General features: G+C 49.8%; 1 protein-coding gene across 1 annotated transcript in view; it reads right to left on the bottom strand.

Annotated features, from left to right (window-relative positions):
• znhit6 (zinc finger HIT-type containing 6) overlaps positions 1-20,389 on the bottom strand; it is a 71,075-nt gene that overhangs the window by 19,723 nt on the left and 30,963 nt on the right. The window contains exons 6-8 of the mRNA XM_072273272.1: positions 11,837-11,905; positions 6,676-6,756; positions 5,801-5,881 (exon numbers count right to left, since the gene is read on the bottom strand). Coding sequence (XP_072129373.1) covers positions 5,801-5,881; positions 6,676-6,756; positions 11,837-11,905 — 231 coding nt within the window. The remainder of the gene's footprint in view (positions 1-5,800; positions 5,882-6,675; positions 6,757-11,836; positions 11,906-20,389) is intronic.

Genomic DNA, 20,389 nt, shown 5'->3' with positions numbered 1-20,389 from the left:
CAATTTTTACCATTTAAATAATAATCTGATCGTCCACTTTTCCTTCCAAAGTGGATGACCTCACATTTACCGACATTGTACTCTATCCGCCAGACCTTTGCCCACTCACATGGGTACAGCTGTGAGTTATATGTACTGTGCTGTGCACCTTGGTCCGGAGGAACATTATTTCGTTTGAGGGTGTACTGTACTAGCGTACAGGTGAATGACAATAAACTGAACACCTGAACTTGAAGTTTAATTGTCATTCAACTGTACACATGAATACAGCCAAAAGAAACAGTGTTCCTCGACAAACAGTACAACATATACAGTCACACGTTTCGCATATAACGATGGCAGAAAAACACTGTTACAATACAATCTATATAAAAAATTATCTCGCCCAAGTCATGGCCTGTAGATTGAAGGTGTGTGGGATGTTGTCCTGGAGTCATGCTCCCGCAAGAACAAGCACGTAGCAGTTCCTCATCTCACACAAGTGAAGCCACAGACAAACACAATCCAGCTGTCTTACACCGGGCGAACACTGGCTGCACAACTCGTCCCACCACACACCACTGTGGCTCCTCTCTGCTGAGTCCCATTGAGTTATAGAGAGACCCCCATCACCCAGGACACATCCTCTTCTAAAACACCAGAAAGTCTGTAGATGCAGGAAATCCAAGCAACACACAAAAAATGCTGGAGGAACTCAGCAGGTCAGGCAGCACCTATGGAGGGGAATGAACAGTCGATGTTTATGACGTTTCATGGATGCTGCCTGGCCATGCCCTCTTCTCATTGTTACCGTCAAGCAGGTGGTACAGGAGCCTGAAGACACACACTTAACATTTCAGGGACAGCTTCTTCCCCTCCGGCATCAGATTTCTAAATGGACAATGAACTCACGAACACAAACTCACTACTTTTTTCATTTAACTATTTTGTGTGTATGTCGTCCACACTGAGATGGGCAGCGTGGTAGCATAGAGGTTAGTGTGACTCCAGGTTCAACTCCTGCCACTCTCTGAATAAAATTAATAGATACTTATTTGATGCTTGACCTATTTGCCTGTGTTTGGTCCATTTCATTCTAAACTTTCTCTGTAACTGTCACACTTTATTGTGCATTGTTATTGCTTTTCCTTGTTCTGCCTCAAATCACTGTGTAATGATCTGATCTGTATGAACAGGACGCAAGACAAGCTTTTCATTGTATCTCGATACATGTGACAATAATAAACCGATTAGCAATTTCAACATCCACAAATTATAGATCCATACAGCATGAAAACAGACCCTTCAGCCCAACTCCCCCATGCTGACCAAGGTGCCTCCCTGTGCCCACATCCTGCTGAAGGCTTCCTGTCCAAGTGTCTCCCGAGGCCGTCCATCGGTTGGGCTTGACCGTGGATGTTGTGCCCTCACTATCTGCGTAGTGTACACAGGCCCGGGCAGGACGATATGGACAGCAAGCTCCCCCTCTCCACACAACTGATGAACCCAAAGGAGCGGCAGAGGCCGACACAGTTTGGCACTGGCAGCATTGCAGAAACTGCCAGTCAAAGTTGAACTCAACGTAGGGACTCGAGCTCCGGATTTTTCCCTCAGGGTTTACTCCCGAAGCCTTCCCCACGAGTGGGCATAGCTGCATGGCAGTCGAGGTTTGAGATCAGAGTTTTCCTTCTCCGAGATAAGCTGCCAGCCACGGCTGACAAGCCCCATCTGCCCAAAACGACTGGTTTTAAGGCACCAGTAACCCTCCTTTTCCCTCTTCTCCTGCCAGTAGAAATGGTTCCAGCAGGCTTAGTCACATGTGAAGGCCAGGAGCTGGACTTGTTTGTCAGAGGCTGTTTGAGACACACAGCATTGGAAGCATTTAGTAGGTAGTGGGAGCTGATCCCCACCATCTCCCCCAGCTACGACAACCTTCAGAAACCCCAGGTATCTACTAAATGTACTGATCCAACCACTTGTTCCGACAGCCACCATCTTGTGTGTGAAAGACCTCCCAGTCAGGTCCCCTTCAAACCTGCCTCCAGTTTTCGACTCCCCTACCCGCGGATGGAAGAGACTGACCAGTCAGCCGACCTTTTCATTTGGAGATGCAGCACAGTAACAGATCCTTGTGGTCCAACAACGCCGCACCGCCCAGTTACACCCATGTGACCAAATCACATACCAGCTCCTCTCCTCACCTGGCTATCACCTCCTCCTGGGTCCTTTCCTCCTTCCCTTTCTCCCATGGTCTACTCTCCCCTCCTATCAGATTCCTTCTTCTCCAATCCTTTATCTTATCCACCTATCACCTCCCAGCTTCTTACTTCCTCCCCCTCCCCCCACCCACCTGGCTTCACCAATCACCACCCAGCTTGCCCTCCTTTTTACTCTGGCATCTTCCACCTTACCTTCCAGTCCTGATCAGGGGCCCTGCCTGAAACGTTGACTGTTTATCCCCCTCCATGGATGCTGCCTGACCTGCTGAGTTCCTCCAGCATTTTAGATTATGAGGACACTCAGTCCTCGTTTATTGTCATTTAGAAATGCATGCATGCATTAAGAAATGAAATAATGTTCCTCCAGAGTGATATTACATAAAAAACAAGACAAACCAAAGACTAACACTGACAAGACAACATAATTATAACATATAGTTACAGCAGTGCAAAACAATACCATAATTTGATAAAGAGCAGACCATGGGAATGGTAAAAAAAAGTCTCAAAGTTCCGATTGACTCTCGATAGTCCCCAATAGCAGGCGGCAGAAGGGAGAAACTCTCCCTGCCATAAACCTCCAGGTGCTGACAACTGTCGATGCAGTGGAAGCACCCGACCACAGCCGACTCTGAGTCCGTCCGAAAACTTCGAGCCTCCGACCAGCCCTTCGACACCGAGCACCATCTCTGCCCAGCGCTTCAACCCCGTCCTGGCCGCCGAGCAACAAGCAAAGCTGAGGATTCGGGGCCTTCCCCTCCGGAGATTCTGGACCACACAGTAGCAGCGGCAGCAAAAAAGGCATCTCAGAACTTTCTCCAGATGTTCCTCCGTTCTCTCACGTCTGTCTCCATCAGATCAGAATTGTGCACGGCACCCTACTTGACAGATTACAGATATCATTCACCGGAGTGGCCGCGCACGCCGCGTTGCGCCGCCATCTTCTCCTCCTCCTCCATTTTGTGTGTGTTGCTCTGGTTTTTCAGCACCTGCAGATTCTCTCGTGTTTATCACCTACTAACCCGTATGCCTCTGGAATTTGGGATGAATCCGGAGCACCCGGAGGAATCCATTGCGGTCACGGGAAGAACATACAAACTCATTACAGTCAGTGGTGGGAATTGAACCTGATCTTACAGCTAGCAATGTGAAGTGTTGTGTTGAATGCTCTGCTACCACGGTGCCTTAGAAGAGGAAAAGTTTAGAGTGGGGGTTGCCAGCCTGGGGACTACAGACCCCTTGCTTAATGGCGTTGGTCCACAGCATAAAAAGAGTTGAGCAGCCCTGGGTTAGAGGGATCTGGGCACAAATGTGGGCAAGTGAGACCAGCCTGGATGGGAATCATATTCAGCACGGAACACTTGGGCTGAAGGACCTCCTTCTGTACTCCAGGACTCTGGCTACCAACTCAAGCAAGGGCTCACAGCTGACAGATATTCCTGGCTCACAGATCACCAGCACAAGGTCACACCCAGGAAACGACTGTCAGCTGCCTCGTGCTCAGTAGAGTGAGGAGCCGATCCTGGCCTTACATCTGCTACTGACATCAGGATCAGTGTGAGCTGCGATTGAGACCAAGTGCCAATGACTAATATACAGCATGAGATCACGGTAACAAACAGCAAGACACTTGTCTCATGGAACAAGAACTTCCAGATGAACAGTGTCCCTCTGGAATATAAAGGCCCAGCCAGTTACAGTCAGAGGAATGGTGAGTACACATGGAGCAGAAATGTCAAATACAAGAGGGCAGAACTTTCAGCTGAGAGTTTACAGGAGATTTGGAACAAACAACAGCACAGGAACAGGCCCCTCTGCCCACAATGTTGTGCCAAACCAATTAAACTAGTTTTTAAACAAATCCCCTCTGCCTACACAATGTCTACATTCCCCATTTCATAGTCAGAGAGCACAAAAACAGGCCCTTTGTCCTATCTAGTCTGTACTGAACTATTATTCTGCTTAGTCCCATCAACCTGAATTTCCTGTACATTCATGTGCCTATAGAGTCCTACAGCACAGAAAAAGGCCCTTCAGTCCATCTAGTCTGTGCTGAATTGTTACTCTGCCTGTTCCCATTGACCCACACCTCTCGTCGCACGTTTCAAAGACATATGGGTTAGGGTCAGTAAGTGGTGGGCATGCTATGTTGGGGCTGGAAGCATGGTGACACTTGCAGGCTGGCCACAGCACATCCTCAGACTGTGTCGGTCATCGACACATTTCACTGTGTTTCACTGTACACGTGACAAAGAATGCTAATCTTGATCATTACCTTTATCAACTGTCCCCCTCCCACCAAAGTTCCACCCCTCACCCACACATGGGGGGCCAATTACCACAGCCACCTTTGGGTTAATGTCTCTGGATGTGGGAGGGAACTAGAGCACCCAGGGGAACCCATACGATCATGAGAAGAGCATGCAAATCATGAGAAGCAGAGGCTCTACCTGATGTGCCAACTTTCCAGCAATTGTATCGGGTCACAGTGTTTCAAGTCACTTTTGAGGTTTAATTTATTTAAATCTATGTAACTTAGAGAAAAGTTCTTCAAATGGCAATGCCTCGCTAAGGAGCCTCACCATCCAGTGCATGCCCTCTTCAAACTACAAAGTACATGTATCTCACCGTATCTGAGATTCGTTTTCTTGCAGGCAAATACAAAAAGAAAAATAATAATAATAATAATAATAAATGACTAAGCAATATATATCAAGAACACGAGATGAAGAGTAGTTGACAGTGTTTGTGGGAGCAGTTCAGTGTCGGGGTGAGTGAAGTGAATGAAGTTATTCGCTCTGAGTGTGTGTCTGCAGGTTCCTGTACCTCCTCCCTGATGGCAACATCAGGTTTTTGAACCAAAGTTCCTCTCTGCCGTCAGATTTCTGAATGGTCCATGAACAAAGCATCACTAATTTGTTTTTTTTTTGCACTATTTATGTATTTTTATGCAATTGTTAAATTATGAAATTTTTAAATATACTGCCACACCAAAAAAAAACACAAATTTTACGACACAGCAGATTCTGGGATAGAAGAGCAGAGGCTGATTGTGTGGCTCGCTAGTGCCCTCTCCTGGTTCCAGGATTGTAATTGCAGCCAGAATCAGCTCTGAGACAGTGAATGACCAGGACAAAGGAAGCCCTGACCACAAGATGCAAATATTATCTGCCTCTGTTTCCAAAGACACCACACAGTTCTCTATTTAAACAGGCCACTTAAAATAGTTCACAAATAGGGCCGCTCGGCGGCACAGCAGTTAGCATAATGCTATTACAGCACCAGTAACCCGGGTTTCACATTCTGCTGCCATGAAGGGTGTGTGTATTCTCCCCGTGACTGCGTGGGTTTCATCCCATATTCCAAAGATGTATTGATTAGTAGGTTAGTTGGTCATTGTAAATTGTTCTGTAATTAGGTGAGGATTAGATAGGTGGGTTACTAGGCAGCTCGGCTCGTTGGACCTGAAGCACCTGACTGCGGTGTATCTCTAAATGAAATAACCAATATAAAACACACATGCGACTCTAACTACGAACAGTGACAGAAGATTTCAGCAGAAGTAAAAACCGAGGGTGAGGGAGAGCGGGTTCCTCTGTTACCTGACGGAGTTGTTCTTCCGGCCCTCCACCTTCAGAAAGACGCGCACTTGGTCAAGAGATGCCAGGACGTAAACTTTCAACCTGCAGAGAGACACCGAGTTCATGAGTGGTGAGGGAGGTATGTTAGGCCGCAGGCTTCACACAGGCTCAGCGGTGAACAGCACACACAAAGCCAGAAAGCACTACAGTACTGAAACAGGACAGGGACGTTAAGTTCAAGTTGTGTAAGATGCTGGTGAGGCCCAAGTTGGAATAAGGACAGTGTGCAGTTCTTGTCACCTACACTGGATATCAATAAGAGTGCAGAGAAAATTGATAAGGATGGTGCTGGGCCTCGAGGACCCAAGTTATCGGGAAAGGTTGAACAAGTTCGGACTTTATTCCCCGGAGCGTAGGAGAATGAGGGGAGATTTGATAGAGGTATTCAGCTGTGGAAGCCAAGTCACAGAGTACATTTAAAGCGGAGTTGATAGGCGCTTGATGAGTGAGAGCATCAAAGGTTATGAGGAGAAGGCAGGAGAATGGGGTTGAGAGGGACAATAAATCAGCCATGATGCAATGGTGAAGAAGTCTCGACAGGCCGAATGGCCCAATTCTGCTCTTATATCTTTTGGTTTTAAATGACTTGGCCCCCAGAGCTTCCTGGAACAATTAATTCCTCAGATTCACCATCCTCTGGCTAAAGAGACATCTTGTTATCTTGAGGTTGTGCCCCTCATCCTAGACTCCCCCACTAATCTTCTCCATGGCCACTCTAGCTAGGCCTTTTATTTAGGCATAGTATTTGATAATATTTGATAGCACTTGGTAAACCCACCAAAATCTAGTGTTGTATGAGGGGTTTTGGTATGTGGAATGGAAGGTTTCACACGTACTTCTGTCGAATGACTGGGTCAGATTCCAATGGGTCAATGAACTTGCTCAGAAGCTCTTCCAATGTCTTGTTATCAGCCACCCTGGAAAGCAAAAAGCAATAGTTAATTTCAAAGGGGAGCACATACACAAAAAGAGGCCATTCGCTCCCTCTGTCCTGTGACAGCTACTGTGGAGTCACAGAGCATGGACACACACTCTTTGGCCCACAGGGTCTGGACCGACCATCAACCATCCCGTTGACACCAATCCCACACAGATCCCACTGTTGACCAAATAGAGGTGTACAAGATGATAAGAGGCATAGATCGTGTGCACAGCTAGACTTCTTCCCAGGGCGGAAATGGCTAATACCAGGGGGCATAATTTTAAGGTGATTGGAGCACAATAAGATAAAATTAGGCTACTTGGACCATGATGTCTGCTGTGACATCTTGGCTGATTTATTATCTCAACCCCATTCCTTTGACGCCCTGACTAACCAAGAATCTATCAACTTCTGCTTTAAATATTCCCAATGACTTGGCCTTCACAATCTGTGGCACAAATTCCACAGATTCACCACTCTCTGGCTAAAGAAATTCCTCCTCATCTTATTCTGAATGGACATCCCTCTATTCTGAGATTGTGGCTTCTCGTCTTTGACTACCCCATGATAGGAAACATCTTCTCCCTATTCGAGGACAGTACAGGGGGAATGTCAAAAGTAGTTTTGCTTTTACACAGAGAGTGGTGGGTGTGTGCTGCACAGTGGTAGAGGCAGATACATTAGGGATATTTCAAAATAGGCACACGGATGATAGAAAAAAATGGAGGACTATGTGGGAAGGTAGGGTTAGGTTGACCTGAGAGTAGGTTAGAAGGGCCTGTACTGTTCTGTAATGTAGTTCCTCCCCTCCCCTCCCCTTTCCTTTCCAGTCCAGTCCTGATGAAAGGCTTCGGCCTGAAATGCCGAATGTACATTCATTTCCATAAATGCTGCCCGAGGTGTTGCACTTCCGTAGAACCAACCGGGGTCGGTCTTACACAGTGAACAGCAGGGCACTGCGGAGTGAGTCCGGCAGAACAAATGGATCTGGGAACACAGGTCCGTAATTCCTTCGGAGAAGTGTCACAGGCAGATGGGGTCGTAAAGATAACTTTCAGCACATTGACCTTCGTAAAACAATATACTTAGTACAGGAGATGGGACGCTATGTTGAAATTGCGAAAGGCGTTGGTGAGGCCAAGTTGGCATGTTCTGTGCAGTTCCGGTCACAGGAAAGATGTAAATTTTCTCTTGATTTGAGGACCTGTGTTTTAGGGAAAGTTTGAATCGATTATGACTTCATTCCCTGGAGCGTAGGAGAGTGAGGGGAGATTTGATAAGAGGTATAATTATGAGGGGTATAGATAGGGTAAATGCATACAGGCTTTTTCCACTGAGGGAGGGCGAGACTAGAACTAGAGATCATGGGTTAAGGGTGAAAGGTGAAATGTTTAAGAGGAACATGAGACCATAAGATATAGGAGCAGAATTAGGCCATTTGGCCCATTGAATCCGCTCTGCCATTTCATCATTGCTGATCCATGTTTCCTCTCAGCCCCCCCCAATCTCCTACCTTCTCCCTGTATCCCTTCATGCTCTGACTAATCAAGAATCTATCAACCTCTGCCTCAAATATACATAAAGACTTGGCCTCCACAGCTACCTGTGGCAAACAATTCCAGATTCACAACTCTCTGGCCAAAAATTCCTCCTCATCTCTGATCTAAAAGGACACTCCTCTATTCTGAGGTTATGTCCTGTGATCTTAGATTCTCCCACCATAGAAAACATTCTCTCCACATCCACTCTATCAAGGCCTTTCACCATTCGATAGGTTTCAGTAAGGCCATCCCTTGTGCTTCTGAATTCTAGTGAATACAGGCCCAGAGTCATTAAATGCTTTTCATATTACAAGCCATTCAATCCTGGAATCATTTTCATGAACGTTCTTTGAACCCTCTCCAGTTTCAGCACATCCTTTCGAAGGTAAGGGGCTCAAACCTGCTCACGAGACTCCAAGTGAGGCCTCACCAGTGCTTTATAAAGTCTCAACATTACATCCTTGCTTTTATATTCTAGTCCTCTTGAAATGAATGCTAAGATTGCATTTGCCTTACTCACCACCGACTCAACCTGCAAATTAGGGAATCCTGCGTGAGGATTCCCAAGTCCCTTTGCACATCAGTCTTTTCTATTTTCGATCCATTCAGAAAATAGTCTACCCTTTCATTTCTTCTACCGAAGTGTATGACCGTATACTTCCCAACACTGTATTCCATCTGCCATTTCTTTGCCCATTCTCCTAATCTAAGTCCTTCTGTAGCCTCTCTACTTCCTCAAAACTACCTGCCCCATAACCTATCTTCATATCGTCTGCAAACTTTGTAACAAAGCCATTAATTCCATCATCCAAATCATTGAAATATCATGTAAAAATAATCAGTCCCAACACAAACCCTGTGGAACACCACTAGTCACCGGCAAGCAGACGGAAAAGGCTCCCTTTATTCTCACTCGTTGCTTTCTGCCAATCAGCCACTGCTTTATCAATACTAGAATCTTTCCTGTAATACCAAGGGCTCCTAGCTTGTTAAGCAGCCTCACGTGTGGCACCTTGTCACAAAGTCTTCCGAAAATCCAAGTACATGACTGATTCTCCTTTGTCTATACTGCTTGTTACTTCAAAGAATTCCAAGAAATGTGTCAGACAAGATTTTCCCTTGAGGAAACCATGTTGACTATGGCATATTTTATCATATGCCTCCAACTACCCAGACCTCACCATTAATAATCAACTCCAACATCTTCCCAACCAGAGGTCAGACTAACTTGGCCTTTAATTTCCTTTCTTCTGCCTCTCTCAGTTCTTGAAGAGTGGAGTGACATTTGCAATTCTCCAGTCTTCCAGAACCATTCCACAATCTAGTGATCCTTGAAAGATCATTACTAATGCCTCCACAATCTCATCAGCCACCTCTTTCAGAACCCTGGAGTGTAAACTATCTGGTGCAACTCACTCAACTACCTTCAGACCTTCCAGTTTCCCATGAACCTCCTCTCTAGTTATGGTAACTTCACACACTTCATGCCTCTGACACCTGGAACTTCCACCATACTGCAAGTACCTTCCACAGTGAAGACTGATGCAAAATATTTATTCACTTCATCTGCAATTTCATTGTCCCCGATTACTACCTCTCCAGCATCATTTTCCAATTAACCATATAACCATATAACAATTACAGCACGGAAACAGGCCATCTCGGCCCTTCTAGTCCGTGCAGAACTCTACCCGATCCTAGTTCCACCGACCTGCACTCAGCCCATAACCCTCCATTCCTTTCCTGTCCATATATCTATCCAATTTAACTTTAAATGACAACATTGAACCTGCCTCAACCACTTCTGCTGGAAGCTCGTTCCACACAGCTACCACTCTCTGAGTAAAGAAGTTTCCCCTCATGTTACCCCTAAACCTTTGTCCCCTAACTCTCAAGTTTGTCCGATATCCACTCTCGCCTCCCTTTTACACTATGTATCAGAAGAAATTTTTGGTATCCTCTTTAATATTATTTGCTAGCTTACTTTCGTATTCCATCTTCACCCTGTTAATATCCTGTAGTGGGCTCAACCACAAACTGCTCTAAAAAGCCATCTCATAGGCACTCTAGAAATTCTCCCTCCTGTCATCCAGCACCAACCTGATTTTCCCAATTGACCTGCATACTGAAAACACCATGACTATTGTAACATTGCCCTTTGCCATACATTTTCTATCTCCCATTGTAATTTGTAGGCCACACCCTTATTACTATTTGGAGGTTTGTATACAACCCCGATCGGGGTCTTTTTACCTTTGCAGTTCCTTAGCTCTATCCACAATGATTTAACACTTTCTGACCCTATGTTGCCTCTTTCTAATGAATTGATTTAATTTGTTTACCAACAGAGCAACACCGTCCCCCTATCTTCCTGCCTATCCTTTCGATCCTTGGACATTAAGCTCCTAAATATGATCATCTTTCAGCTACGACTCAGTGGTGCCTACAACATCAAACCTGCCGACATGCAACTGTGCAAGTTCATCTACCTTATTCCATATACTGCATGTATTCAAATACAACACCCTCAGTCCTGCATTCACCCCTTCTGCTTTTGTCTGCTTTTTACATTGCAACTTATCCAGTTGACTGCAATTTTGCCCTATCAACAGTCTCTCCTCAATGCACATTTCCTGTTTGTAAACCAGCTACCTCATCTTCAGCAATATCATCTGCCTTTCCTACGATACTTCTTGCACCAAAACATAAGCAGATCAGGACATTAGTCACACCATGTTCAACCTTTTGATTCCTAACTTTGTCTAAAGACTTGCCAGCGTCTGCCTCTACAACCTCTCCACTAACTGTTCTGGCACTCTGGTTCCCATCCCCCTGCAACTCAGTTTAAACCTCACTGTGCAGTATGAACAAACCTTCCTGCTTGTATATTAGTCCCCTCCAGTTCCTACAAACCATCTCTTCTGTACAGGTCCCACCTTCCCTGGAACAGAGCACAACAGTCCAAAACTCTTATGCCCTCCCTCCCCCCAACTCCTTAACCACATGTTAAACTGTATAATCTTCCTAGTTCTGGCCCCACTAGGACTTGACGTAGGCAGGAATCAATCCCAAGTGCTGACTGGCCACTAGTCAAAGCTCCATTACGCTGCCATGACGCACTGCCGCCTTTTATCGTTGGGCAGAGGGCCTGATTGAAGTCCCCTCCTCTCCAGACTTCTGATGTCCGGATTGGCCGAGGGGAATGGTGAGAAGGTGCAATGAGCTGCAGTGGAAGTGGTGGGCATGTGTTTGATTTCAACACCTAAGAGAAGTCTGTTTAAATACACGTAGGGGAAGGTTACGGAGGGCTATGGTGGAGATGGGACTAGGCAGAACATCTCAGCATAGACTAGATGGGCCGAAGAGCCTGGTTTTGTGCTATAGTGCTCTGTGACACTATGGATTGCAGATTCCTTGAAGAACTGTAGATGAAATTAATACAACAAGAAGGTCTAGGTGCTGGAAATCTTGGCAGTTCCAGTCAGCATCTGTGCAGCACCCAAACCCGTTACCCCGAGGTGGCCCTCCGCTTACCTCTTCTCCGTGTAGGTAGCACAGCTCTGAGGGAAGACTAGCTTCACGTGCCAATAGAACATCTGGTCCCTGCCAAGAGCAGTAAATGTGAGTCAGTCCACCAGCAGCGATAACTGAGCAACACACACAAAATCCTGGAGGAACTCCACATGTGGAAAGTGTCAAATTTAAAAAAAAAATGTCTTCTTTGCAATAATGTCTTTTTCTGCACCTTTCTCTACGCCATCTTGTATAATTTCTCTGCACGGTCCTGGGCACACAGTAGTAGTTAGCACAACGTTTTACAGTACCAGTGACCCGGGTTCAATTCCCACCGCCGCCTGTAAGGAGTCTGTACCTTCTCCCCATGACCGCGTGGGTTTCCTCCGGGTGCTCTGGTTTCCTCCCACACTCTAAAGACATAGCGGTTGTTAGGTAAACTGGGGTATTGCTGGCCGGTGCACCTACTCCATGCTGTATGTGAATAAATACAAGTTACATTTGTTGTACCGATGTGCCTGTGACACTTGTGCAAGTCAGGTTTTCCTCCTCCTTGTACTTGTTCACACAGCAATAAACTCGACACCGGAAAGCACAGCCTTAAGGCAAAGAGTGGGGGGCGGGGGGGAGTTTAAAGGAGATATTGAAATCTTCATAACCATAACATATAGGAAAGAATTAGGCCATTCGGCCTGAGCCTGCTCCACCATTCCATGATGACAGATTTACTATCCCCTCAACCCCATTCCCGAGTTATCCCTGTAACCTTTGACACCTGATTAATCAAGAACTTATCAACGCAAACACGAGGAATTCTGCAGATGCTGGAAATTCAAGCAACACACATCAAAGTTGCTGGTGAACGCAGCAGGCCAGGCAGCATCTCTAGGAGGAGGTACAGTCGACGTTTCAGGCCGAGACCCTTCATCAGGACTACTGCTTTCAATATACCCAATCACTTGCCTTCCTCAGTGTCTGTGATGGTGAGCAACATCTTATATTGCATCTGGGTAGCCTCCAACCTGATGGCATAAATATCAATTCCTCAAACTTCCATAATGCCCCCCCCACCCCAACCATTCCCCATCCCCTTTTCCCTCTCTCACTATATCACCTTGCCTGCCCAACGCCTCCCTCTGGTGCTCCTCCTCCTTCCCTTTCTTCCATGGCTTTCTGACCTCTCTTCCATTCCCCCGCTCTCCGGCCCTGTGTCTCTTTCACCAATCAGCTTCCCAGCTCTGTACTTCACCCCTTTCCCTCCCAGTGTCACCGATCACCTTGTGTTTCTCTCTCCCCTCCCTTCACCACTGAACTCTGACTTCTCATCGTTTTTCCTCCCGGCCCGCTGAAGGGTCTCAGCCTGAAACGCCAACTGCTTATTCTTTTCCATAGCTGCCGCCTGGCCTGCTGAGTTCCCCCAGCATTTCCGTTAATGCACAGCTAGTTCTTTTAATATTACAACTGGGGCAAACCACAGTTATGTTATATTTATATGACTCAAGGATTCTTTCGACAGACCATACTTTGGAATAGAAGTTGTTTAAATTTAAATGACTGCCTCTTACCAGAACTTGTTAGCAAACCTTAAAATATGAGATTCTTTCAGTCTTATTCAAATCAATTACACATCAGAATTTATAAATCAATCATTTCGTAAGGCATAAAATAACAAACTGTTTTGAAATACACAGTATGTTCTCAAACAAAGTTGGTTAGTAAAACGCTATCACAGCTCAGGGGTGTTGAAGCTTGGAGTTCAATCCTGCACCCGATGTAAGGAGTTTGTACAAATCTGGTTCCAGCTTTGAGTGGGGTTCAATTCCTGTCCCTGCCTGCCAGGAGTTTGTATGTTTTTCCTGTGTCTGTGTGGGTTTCCTCCAACACCCAAAAGAAGTATCAGTTAGTAGGTTGATTGGTCTCTGCTGGAATTTGGCAGTGCAGGATCACAGGGCCGGAGGAGCTAACTGTGTGTGGATATGGAAAGGACAGCAGACTCGATGGGCCAAACGGCCTAATTCTGCTCCTATATCTTATGAACTTACGGCATCTCTAAATAAAATCAAATAGAAGAGATTCTGCAGATGCTGAAATTCTTGAGCAACATACACAAAACGCTGGAGGAATTCAGCAGGTCAGGCAGCATCTTTGGAAGGGAATAAATATTTCACATTGAAGGGTCTCACCCAAAATCCATCTGTTTATTCATTTCCATAGATGCTGCCTGACCTGCTGAGATCCTCCAACATTTTGTGTGTGTTTATGCATTTTACTGATTTATATTTCCAAGAACTTTTTAAAATTTGTTTTAAAATTTCTACGGTGTTTGAAAATGGATCAAAATGCTTCCGATTATAGTCATAGTCACACTTTATTGATCCCGGGGGAAATTGGTTATAGAATTGTACAACAGCACACAACCAAATTCATCCATACATAGTCATAGTCATACTTTATTGACATACCAACCGTATGTGTCTCCATCATCCCATTTTCTCTGAATTAGGTCTGCATCCCTTTGCACTTTATTGATCCAAGTGCAGGCGCAAATGTCTTTCATTTGTAAAGGTATCTGCCTCTTACCCCATATCTGTCCTAGCTCGCAAAGTCATCTCCAGCAGATTGGACGAAGGAGATCTAACAGTGAAATCCAACAGCCAGGAAGGTGGTACTGCCTCATTTCATGGAGAGCGAAGGTCCAGAGGGGGTTACAGAGACAGGGAGGGGTGTAGGGTCTGGAGGGGGTTACAGAGACAGGGAGGGGTGTAGGGGCTGGAGGGGGTTACAGAGACGGGGAGGGGTGTAAGGACCAGAAGGGATTACAGAGACAGGGAGGGGTGTAGGGGCTGGAGGGGGTTACAGAGACGGGGACGGGTGTAGGGGCCCGAAGAGATTACAGAGAGAGGGAAGGGTGTAGGGGCCAGAGGGGGTTACAGAGACAGGGAGGGGTGTAGGGGCCTGAGGGGATTACAGAGACAGGGAGGGGTGTAGGGGCCAGAGGGGGTTACAGAGACAGGGAGGGATGTTGGGGCCAGAGAGGGTTACAGAGACAGGGAGGGGTGTAGGGGCCAGAGGGTGTTACAGAGACAGGGAGGGGTGTAGGGTCCAAAGGCAATTACAGAGACAGGGAGGGGTGTAGGGGCCTGAGGGGATTACAGAGACAGGGAGGGGTGTAGGGGCCTGAGGGGATTACAGAGACAGGGAGGGGTGTAGGGGCCTGAGGGGGTTACAGAGACAGGGAGGGGTGTAGGAGCCTGAGGGGATTACAGAGACAGGGAGGGGTGTAGGGGCTTGAGGGGATTACAGAGACAGGGAGGGGTGTAGGGGTCAGAGGAGGTTACAGAGACAGGGAGGGGTGTAGGGGCCAGAGGGGTTACAAAGACAGGGAAGGGTGTAGGGGCCAGAGGGGTTACAAAGACAGGGAGAGGTGTAGGGGCCAGAGGGGGTTACAGAGACAGGGAGGGGTGTAGGGGCCAGAGGGGGTTACAGAGACAGGGAGGGGTGTAGGGGCCAGAGGGGGTTACAGAGACAGGGAGGGGTGTAGGGGCCAGAGGGGGTTACAGAGACAGGGAGGGGTGTAGGGGCCAGAGGGGGTTACAGAGACAGGGAGGGATATAGGGGCCCGAGGGGGTTACAGAGACAGGGAGGGGTGTAGGGTCTGGAAGGGGTTACCGAGACAGGGAGGGGTGTAGGGGCCTGAGGGGGTTACACAGGCAGGGAGGGGTGTGGGGGCTGGAGGGGGTTACAGAGACAGGGAGGGATGTATGGGCCAGAGGGTTTACAGAGACAGGGAGGGGTGTGGGGGCTGGAGGGGGGTTACAGAGACAGGGAGGGGTGTAGGGGCCAGAGGGGGTTACAGAGACAGGGAGGGGTGTAGGGGCCAGAGGGGTTTACAGAGACAGGGAGGGGTGTAGGGGCCAGAGGGGGTTACAGACACAGGGAGGGATATAGGGGCCCGAGGGGGTTACAGAGACAGGGAGGGGTGTAGGGTCTGGAAGGGGTTACCGAGACAGGGAGGGGTGTAGGGGCCTGAGGGGGTTACACAGGCAGGGAGGGGTGTGGGGGCTGGAGGGGGTTACAGAGACAGGGAGGGATGTATGGGCCAGAGGGTTTACAGAGACAGGGAGGGGTGTGGGGGCTGGAGGGGGGTTACAGAGACAGGGAGGGGTGTAGGGGCCAGAGGGGGTTACAGAGACAGGGAGGGGTGTAGGGGCCAGAGGGGGTTACAGAGACAGGGAGGGGTGTAGGGGCCAGAGGGGTTTACAGAGACAGGGAGGGGTGTAGGGGCCAGAGGGGGTTACAGACACAGGGAGGGATATAGGGGCCCGAGGGGGTTACAGAGACAGGGAGGGGTGTAGGGTCTGGAAGGGGTTACCGAGACAGGGAGGGGTGTAGGGGCCTGAGGGGGTTACACAGGCAGGGAGGGGTGTGGGGGCTGGAGGGGGTTACAGAGACAGGGAGGGATGTATGGGCCAGAGGGTTTACAGAGACAGGGAGGGGTGTGGGGGCTGGAGGGGGGTTACAGAGACAGGGAGGGGTGTAGGGGCCAGAGGGGGTTACAGAGACAGGGAGGGGTGTAGGGGCTGGAGGGGGTTACAGAGACAGGGAGGGATGTAGGGGCCAGAGGGTTTACAGAGACAGGGAGGGGTGTGGGGGCTGGAGGGGGGTTACAGAGACAGGGAAGGGTGTAGGGTCCGGTGGGGGTTACAGAGACAGGGAGGTGTGTAGGGGCTGGAGGGGGTTACAGAGATGGGGAGGGGCGTAGGAGCCAGAAGCGATTACAGAGACTGGGAGGGGTGTAGGGGCCTGAGGGTTTACAGAGACAGGGAATGGTTTAGGGGCCGGAGGGGGTTACAGAGACAGGGAGGGGTGTAGGGTCCAGAGGCAATTCCAGAGACAGGGAGGGGTATAGGGGCTGGAGGGTGTTACAGAGACAGGGAGGGGTGTAGGGGCCAGAGTGGGTTACAGAGACAGGGAGGGGTGTAGGGGCCTGAGGGGATTACAGAGACAGGGAGGGGTGTAGGGGCCAGAGGGGGTTACAGAGACAGGGAGGGATGTTGGGGCCAGAGAGGGTTACAGAGACAGGGAGGGGTGTAGGGGCCAGAGGGTGTTACAGAGACAGGGAGGGGTGCAGGGGCCAGAGGGGGTCACAGAGACAGGGAGGGGTGTAGGGGCTGGAAGGGGTTTACAAAGACAGGGAGGGGCGTAGGGTCTGAAGGGGGTTACCGAGACAGGGAGGGGTGTAGGGGCCAGAGGCGATTACAGAGACAGGGAGGGGTGTAGGGGCTGGAGGGTTTACAGAGACAGGGAGGGGTGTAGGGTCCAAAGGGGTTTACAGAGACAGGGAGGGGTGTAGGGGCCGGAAGGGGTTTACAAAGACAGGGAGGGGCGTAGAGTCTGGAGGGGGTTACCGAGACAGGGAGGGGTGTAGGGGCCTGAGGGGGTTACAGAGGCAGGGAGGGGTGTAGGGTCCGAAGGGGTTTACAAAGACAGGGAGCGGTGTGGGGGCTGGAGGGGGGTTACAGAGACAGGGAGGAGTGTAGGGTCCAGAGGCGATTACAGAGACAGGGAGGGGTGTAGAGACTGGAGGGGGTTACAGAGACGGGGACGGGTGTAGGGGCCCGAAGAGATTACAGAGAGAGGGAAGGGTGTAGGGTCCGGACAGGATTACAGAGACAGGGAGGTGTGTAGGGGCTAGAGGGGGTTACAGAGTCAGGGAGGGGCGTAGGGGCCGGAGGGGGTTACAGAGGCAGGGAGGGGTTTAGGGGCTGGAGGAGGTTACAGAGACAGGGAGGGGTGTAGGGTCCTGACAGGGTTACAGAGAGGATGAAGGGTGTAGGGTCCGGAGGGTGTTGCAGATACAGGGAGGAGTGTAGGGTCCAGAAGGGGTTACTGAGAGGGGGAAGGGTGTAGGGTCTGGAGGGAATTACAGAGGGGGTGTGTAGGGTCTGGAGGGGGTTACAGCTGGAGGGGGTAACAAAAACATGTAAGTATAGGGGCAGGTGGGGGTTATGGAGATGGGGAGGGGTGTTTTAGGCTGGGGTTGGGGCTGGTGGAGGAACTGAGATTATGGACAGTGTAAGAGTGTTGAGAGGTGATGGGGCAGGGGTAGGAATGAAGCCAGGGAACATGGGATGGATGGATTCACCAGTTCCGACCCCATCCCTATCACTGTCCTCAGAACATGGAGTCCACAGCTGCTCCTCCCATCACTGCAGCACGTGTGGGGCAGGGAGTGAGCTCAGTGCTTTTCCATAGATGTACTCCCATTCCTCTGGCAAAAAAGCCCTTTTCCAGGAAGGAAGCTATTTATAGAAAACTGCAACAACAGGCCCCATAGAAAGAGGATGATTGATTGCCCAGATGTGATCCTCGTTACTGGAAAGGCACTAAAGTACAGATTCTACTGACCTTGGTCACCTTCTACCCAACCAATCAGAATAAAGGAAAACAATTTCCACCCAGACATTGTTGATGAAGCAACGCACCAAAAGGACATCACATTTATCATCCAACCTGAAATGCTAGTAGTTACTGAGACTCCTGATCAGAGTTTAACCAGTTACTGATGGGTCAAACCAAACTGTCTCTCTGACAGGGTCACCTCCCTCTGTACTGCCCCTTTCAAATTCATTCGAATACCAAAGACATCCAAAGGTCAGGGGTTACAATAAAGCTACTGACTTCAAATTAAAATACAGCTATTACCACCTATAATAAACTTAATTCTGTTCCTGGAAGCATCGACTGAACCCAGAATGGTCGCATGCTCCCTCTCCAAGGAGGCCCTGGCACAAACGTAGCCCCAGCGAAGGGACAGGCAATCAGCTCATGCAGTGCCCTCGACAGCCCGCTGCCTGGACCTGCGAATGGGCATCTTGGCCAGGCCCAGCGAGTTGGCCACATCCAACGAGTGACGCCCCCCACCCCCAGCCCCAGCCCCCCGTACTGGGTGCCCATAAACCAGGAGTGCGGGGCTCAAGTGCAGCCAGAACGAGAGGAGCAGCCCCTTCAGATATTCAAACCGGGGTGTAGCCCCTCGGGCTCCATGTAGACATGGTACCTGACTCCTCCCGTCCACAGGAAGGACAGGTGGACGGGGTATCAGTGAACCTGCCCAGGAATCTATTACACGGTACTGCCCTGTGCAACACCCTCCACCCCAGGTCCCAATGTACAGGGGAAACACGCCCGCATGGAGAGACGTCCACTAGGGACCCCCTTCACCGCTTGGTGATAAGACAGACCACCACGGCGTGTCCAGACAGCAGGAGAGGGCAATGAAGTGAAAAGTGTGCAGGATCAGCTGGTACGGGAACCATCTCAGCATGTCGAGGAGCGACATGGCAGACATCTCCACGAGGCAGCACGTGCTGTGCAGGACTGGCTCCCGAAGGAGATCTCGGGGTTCGTGTCCCATGAGCGCCTCTGGTGGAGCAGGGGTTGGACAGGAAACGGTCTCGCCAGCCGCCCTCACGGGACGGGAAACAATCTTGCTGGCCGCCCTCACGGGACGGGAAACCGTCTCGTCGGCCGCCCTCACGGGATGGGAAACGATCTCTCCAGCCGCCCTCATGGGACGGGAAACAGTCTCCCCAGCCACCCTCACGTGATGGGAAACGGTCCCTCCAGCTGCCCTCACGGGACGGGAAACGGTCTCGCCAGCCACCCTCACGTGATGGGAAACGGTCCCTCCAGCCGCCCTCACGGGACGGGAAACGGTCTCCCCAGCCGCCCTCAGGGGATGGGGAACGATCTCTCCAGCTGCCCGAGCGCCTACCCCCGCAGGCTCAGGAGCACTCTGACCGGAGGAGACCCTACTGGACCTGCAGTAGCTCCCGGTAAAAACCTGGCAGCTCTCGCACAGCGAAGCAGCAGCTGCTTGCCGCCGGAAGCTGCGCACCCTCCTGAGGGCAAAGCCCCCGGTGGAGTAATGCTGCGCCAGTGCGTGCCTCCACGGAGGGTGCTCGGAGAACATGAGACAGAGACAGAGAGCGGCCATCTGGGTACGTACACTCACCAGTGACTGACCCCCTCCCCAACAGGAAGACTCTGGACCAGAGCAGGGACCATTGCTTCCTGTCATCCCAGAAGCCCACCAACTTTCTCTGGGTCCTCTCTGTCCACATACAGTGACCAGCCGGTACCAAAGCATGGAGGTTACCAGCCGGTTGACGACCTACGACCTGCCCAGAGTAGACCAGGCCAGTGTCCCAGCCGGGCAGAGTCCCACCAGTTCCCGGCCCAGTCTCCGCAGTTAGACCCCCAGATAGGAGAGGTGCATGGTTTGATCTCCTCTGCTCGGTCTCCCCCGCTCTCCATGACCCACTAAAAGACCGAGCACTTTCTCCAGTTGACCCTGGCAGAGGATGCGGCTGAGAAGACCCACTGGCAGTCTTGCATCCTCTGTAGGCCAACAGGGTCGGTGATCAAGGAGGACATTCTTGGCATAGGCCTAAAGGATTACCTTCATCTCCAGCTTGCGCAGAGCCAAACTGTCGACCGCTTCCGAAGAAAGCACAGAAAAGGCTCTATGCAGACAGAGTACACTTGCCCCGACGTTGGGAGCCGTTTCCC

This window comes from Mobula birostris, chromosome 12, assembly GCF_030028105.1.
Source record: "Mobula birostris isolate sMobBir1 chromosome 12, sMobBir1.hap1, whole genome shotgun sequence".
Lineage (NCBI taxonomy): Eukaryota > Metazoa > Chordata > Chondrichthyes > Myliobatiformes > Myliobatidae > Mobula > Mobula birostris.
Note: the sequence above shows the minus strand (reverse complement) of the source record. Positions and strands in the feature narration are given on the sequence as shown.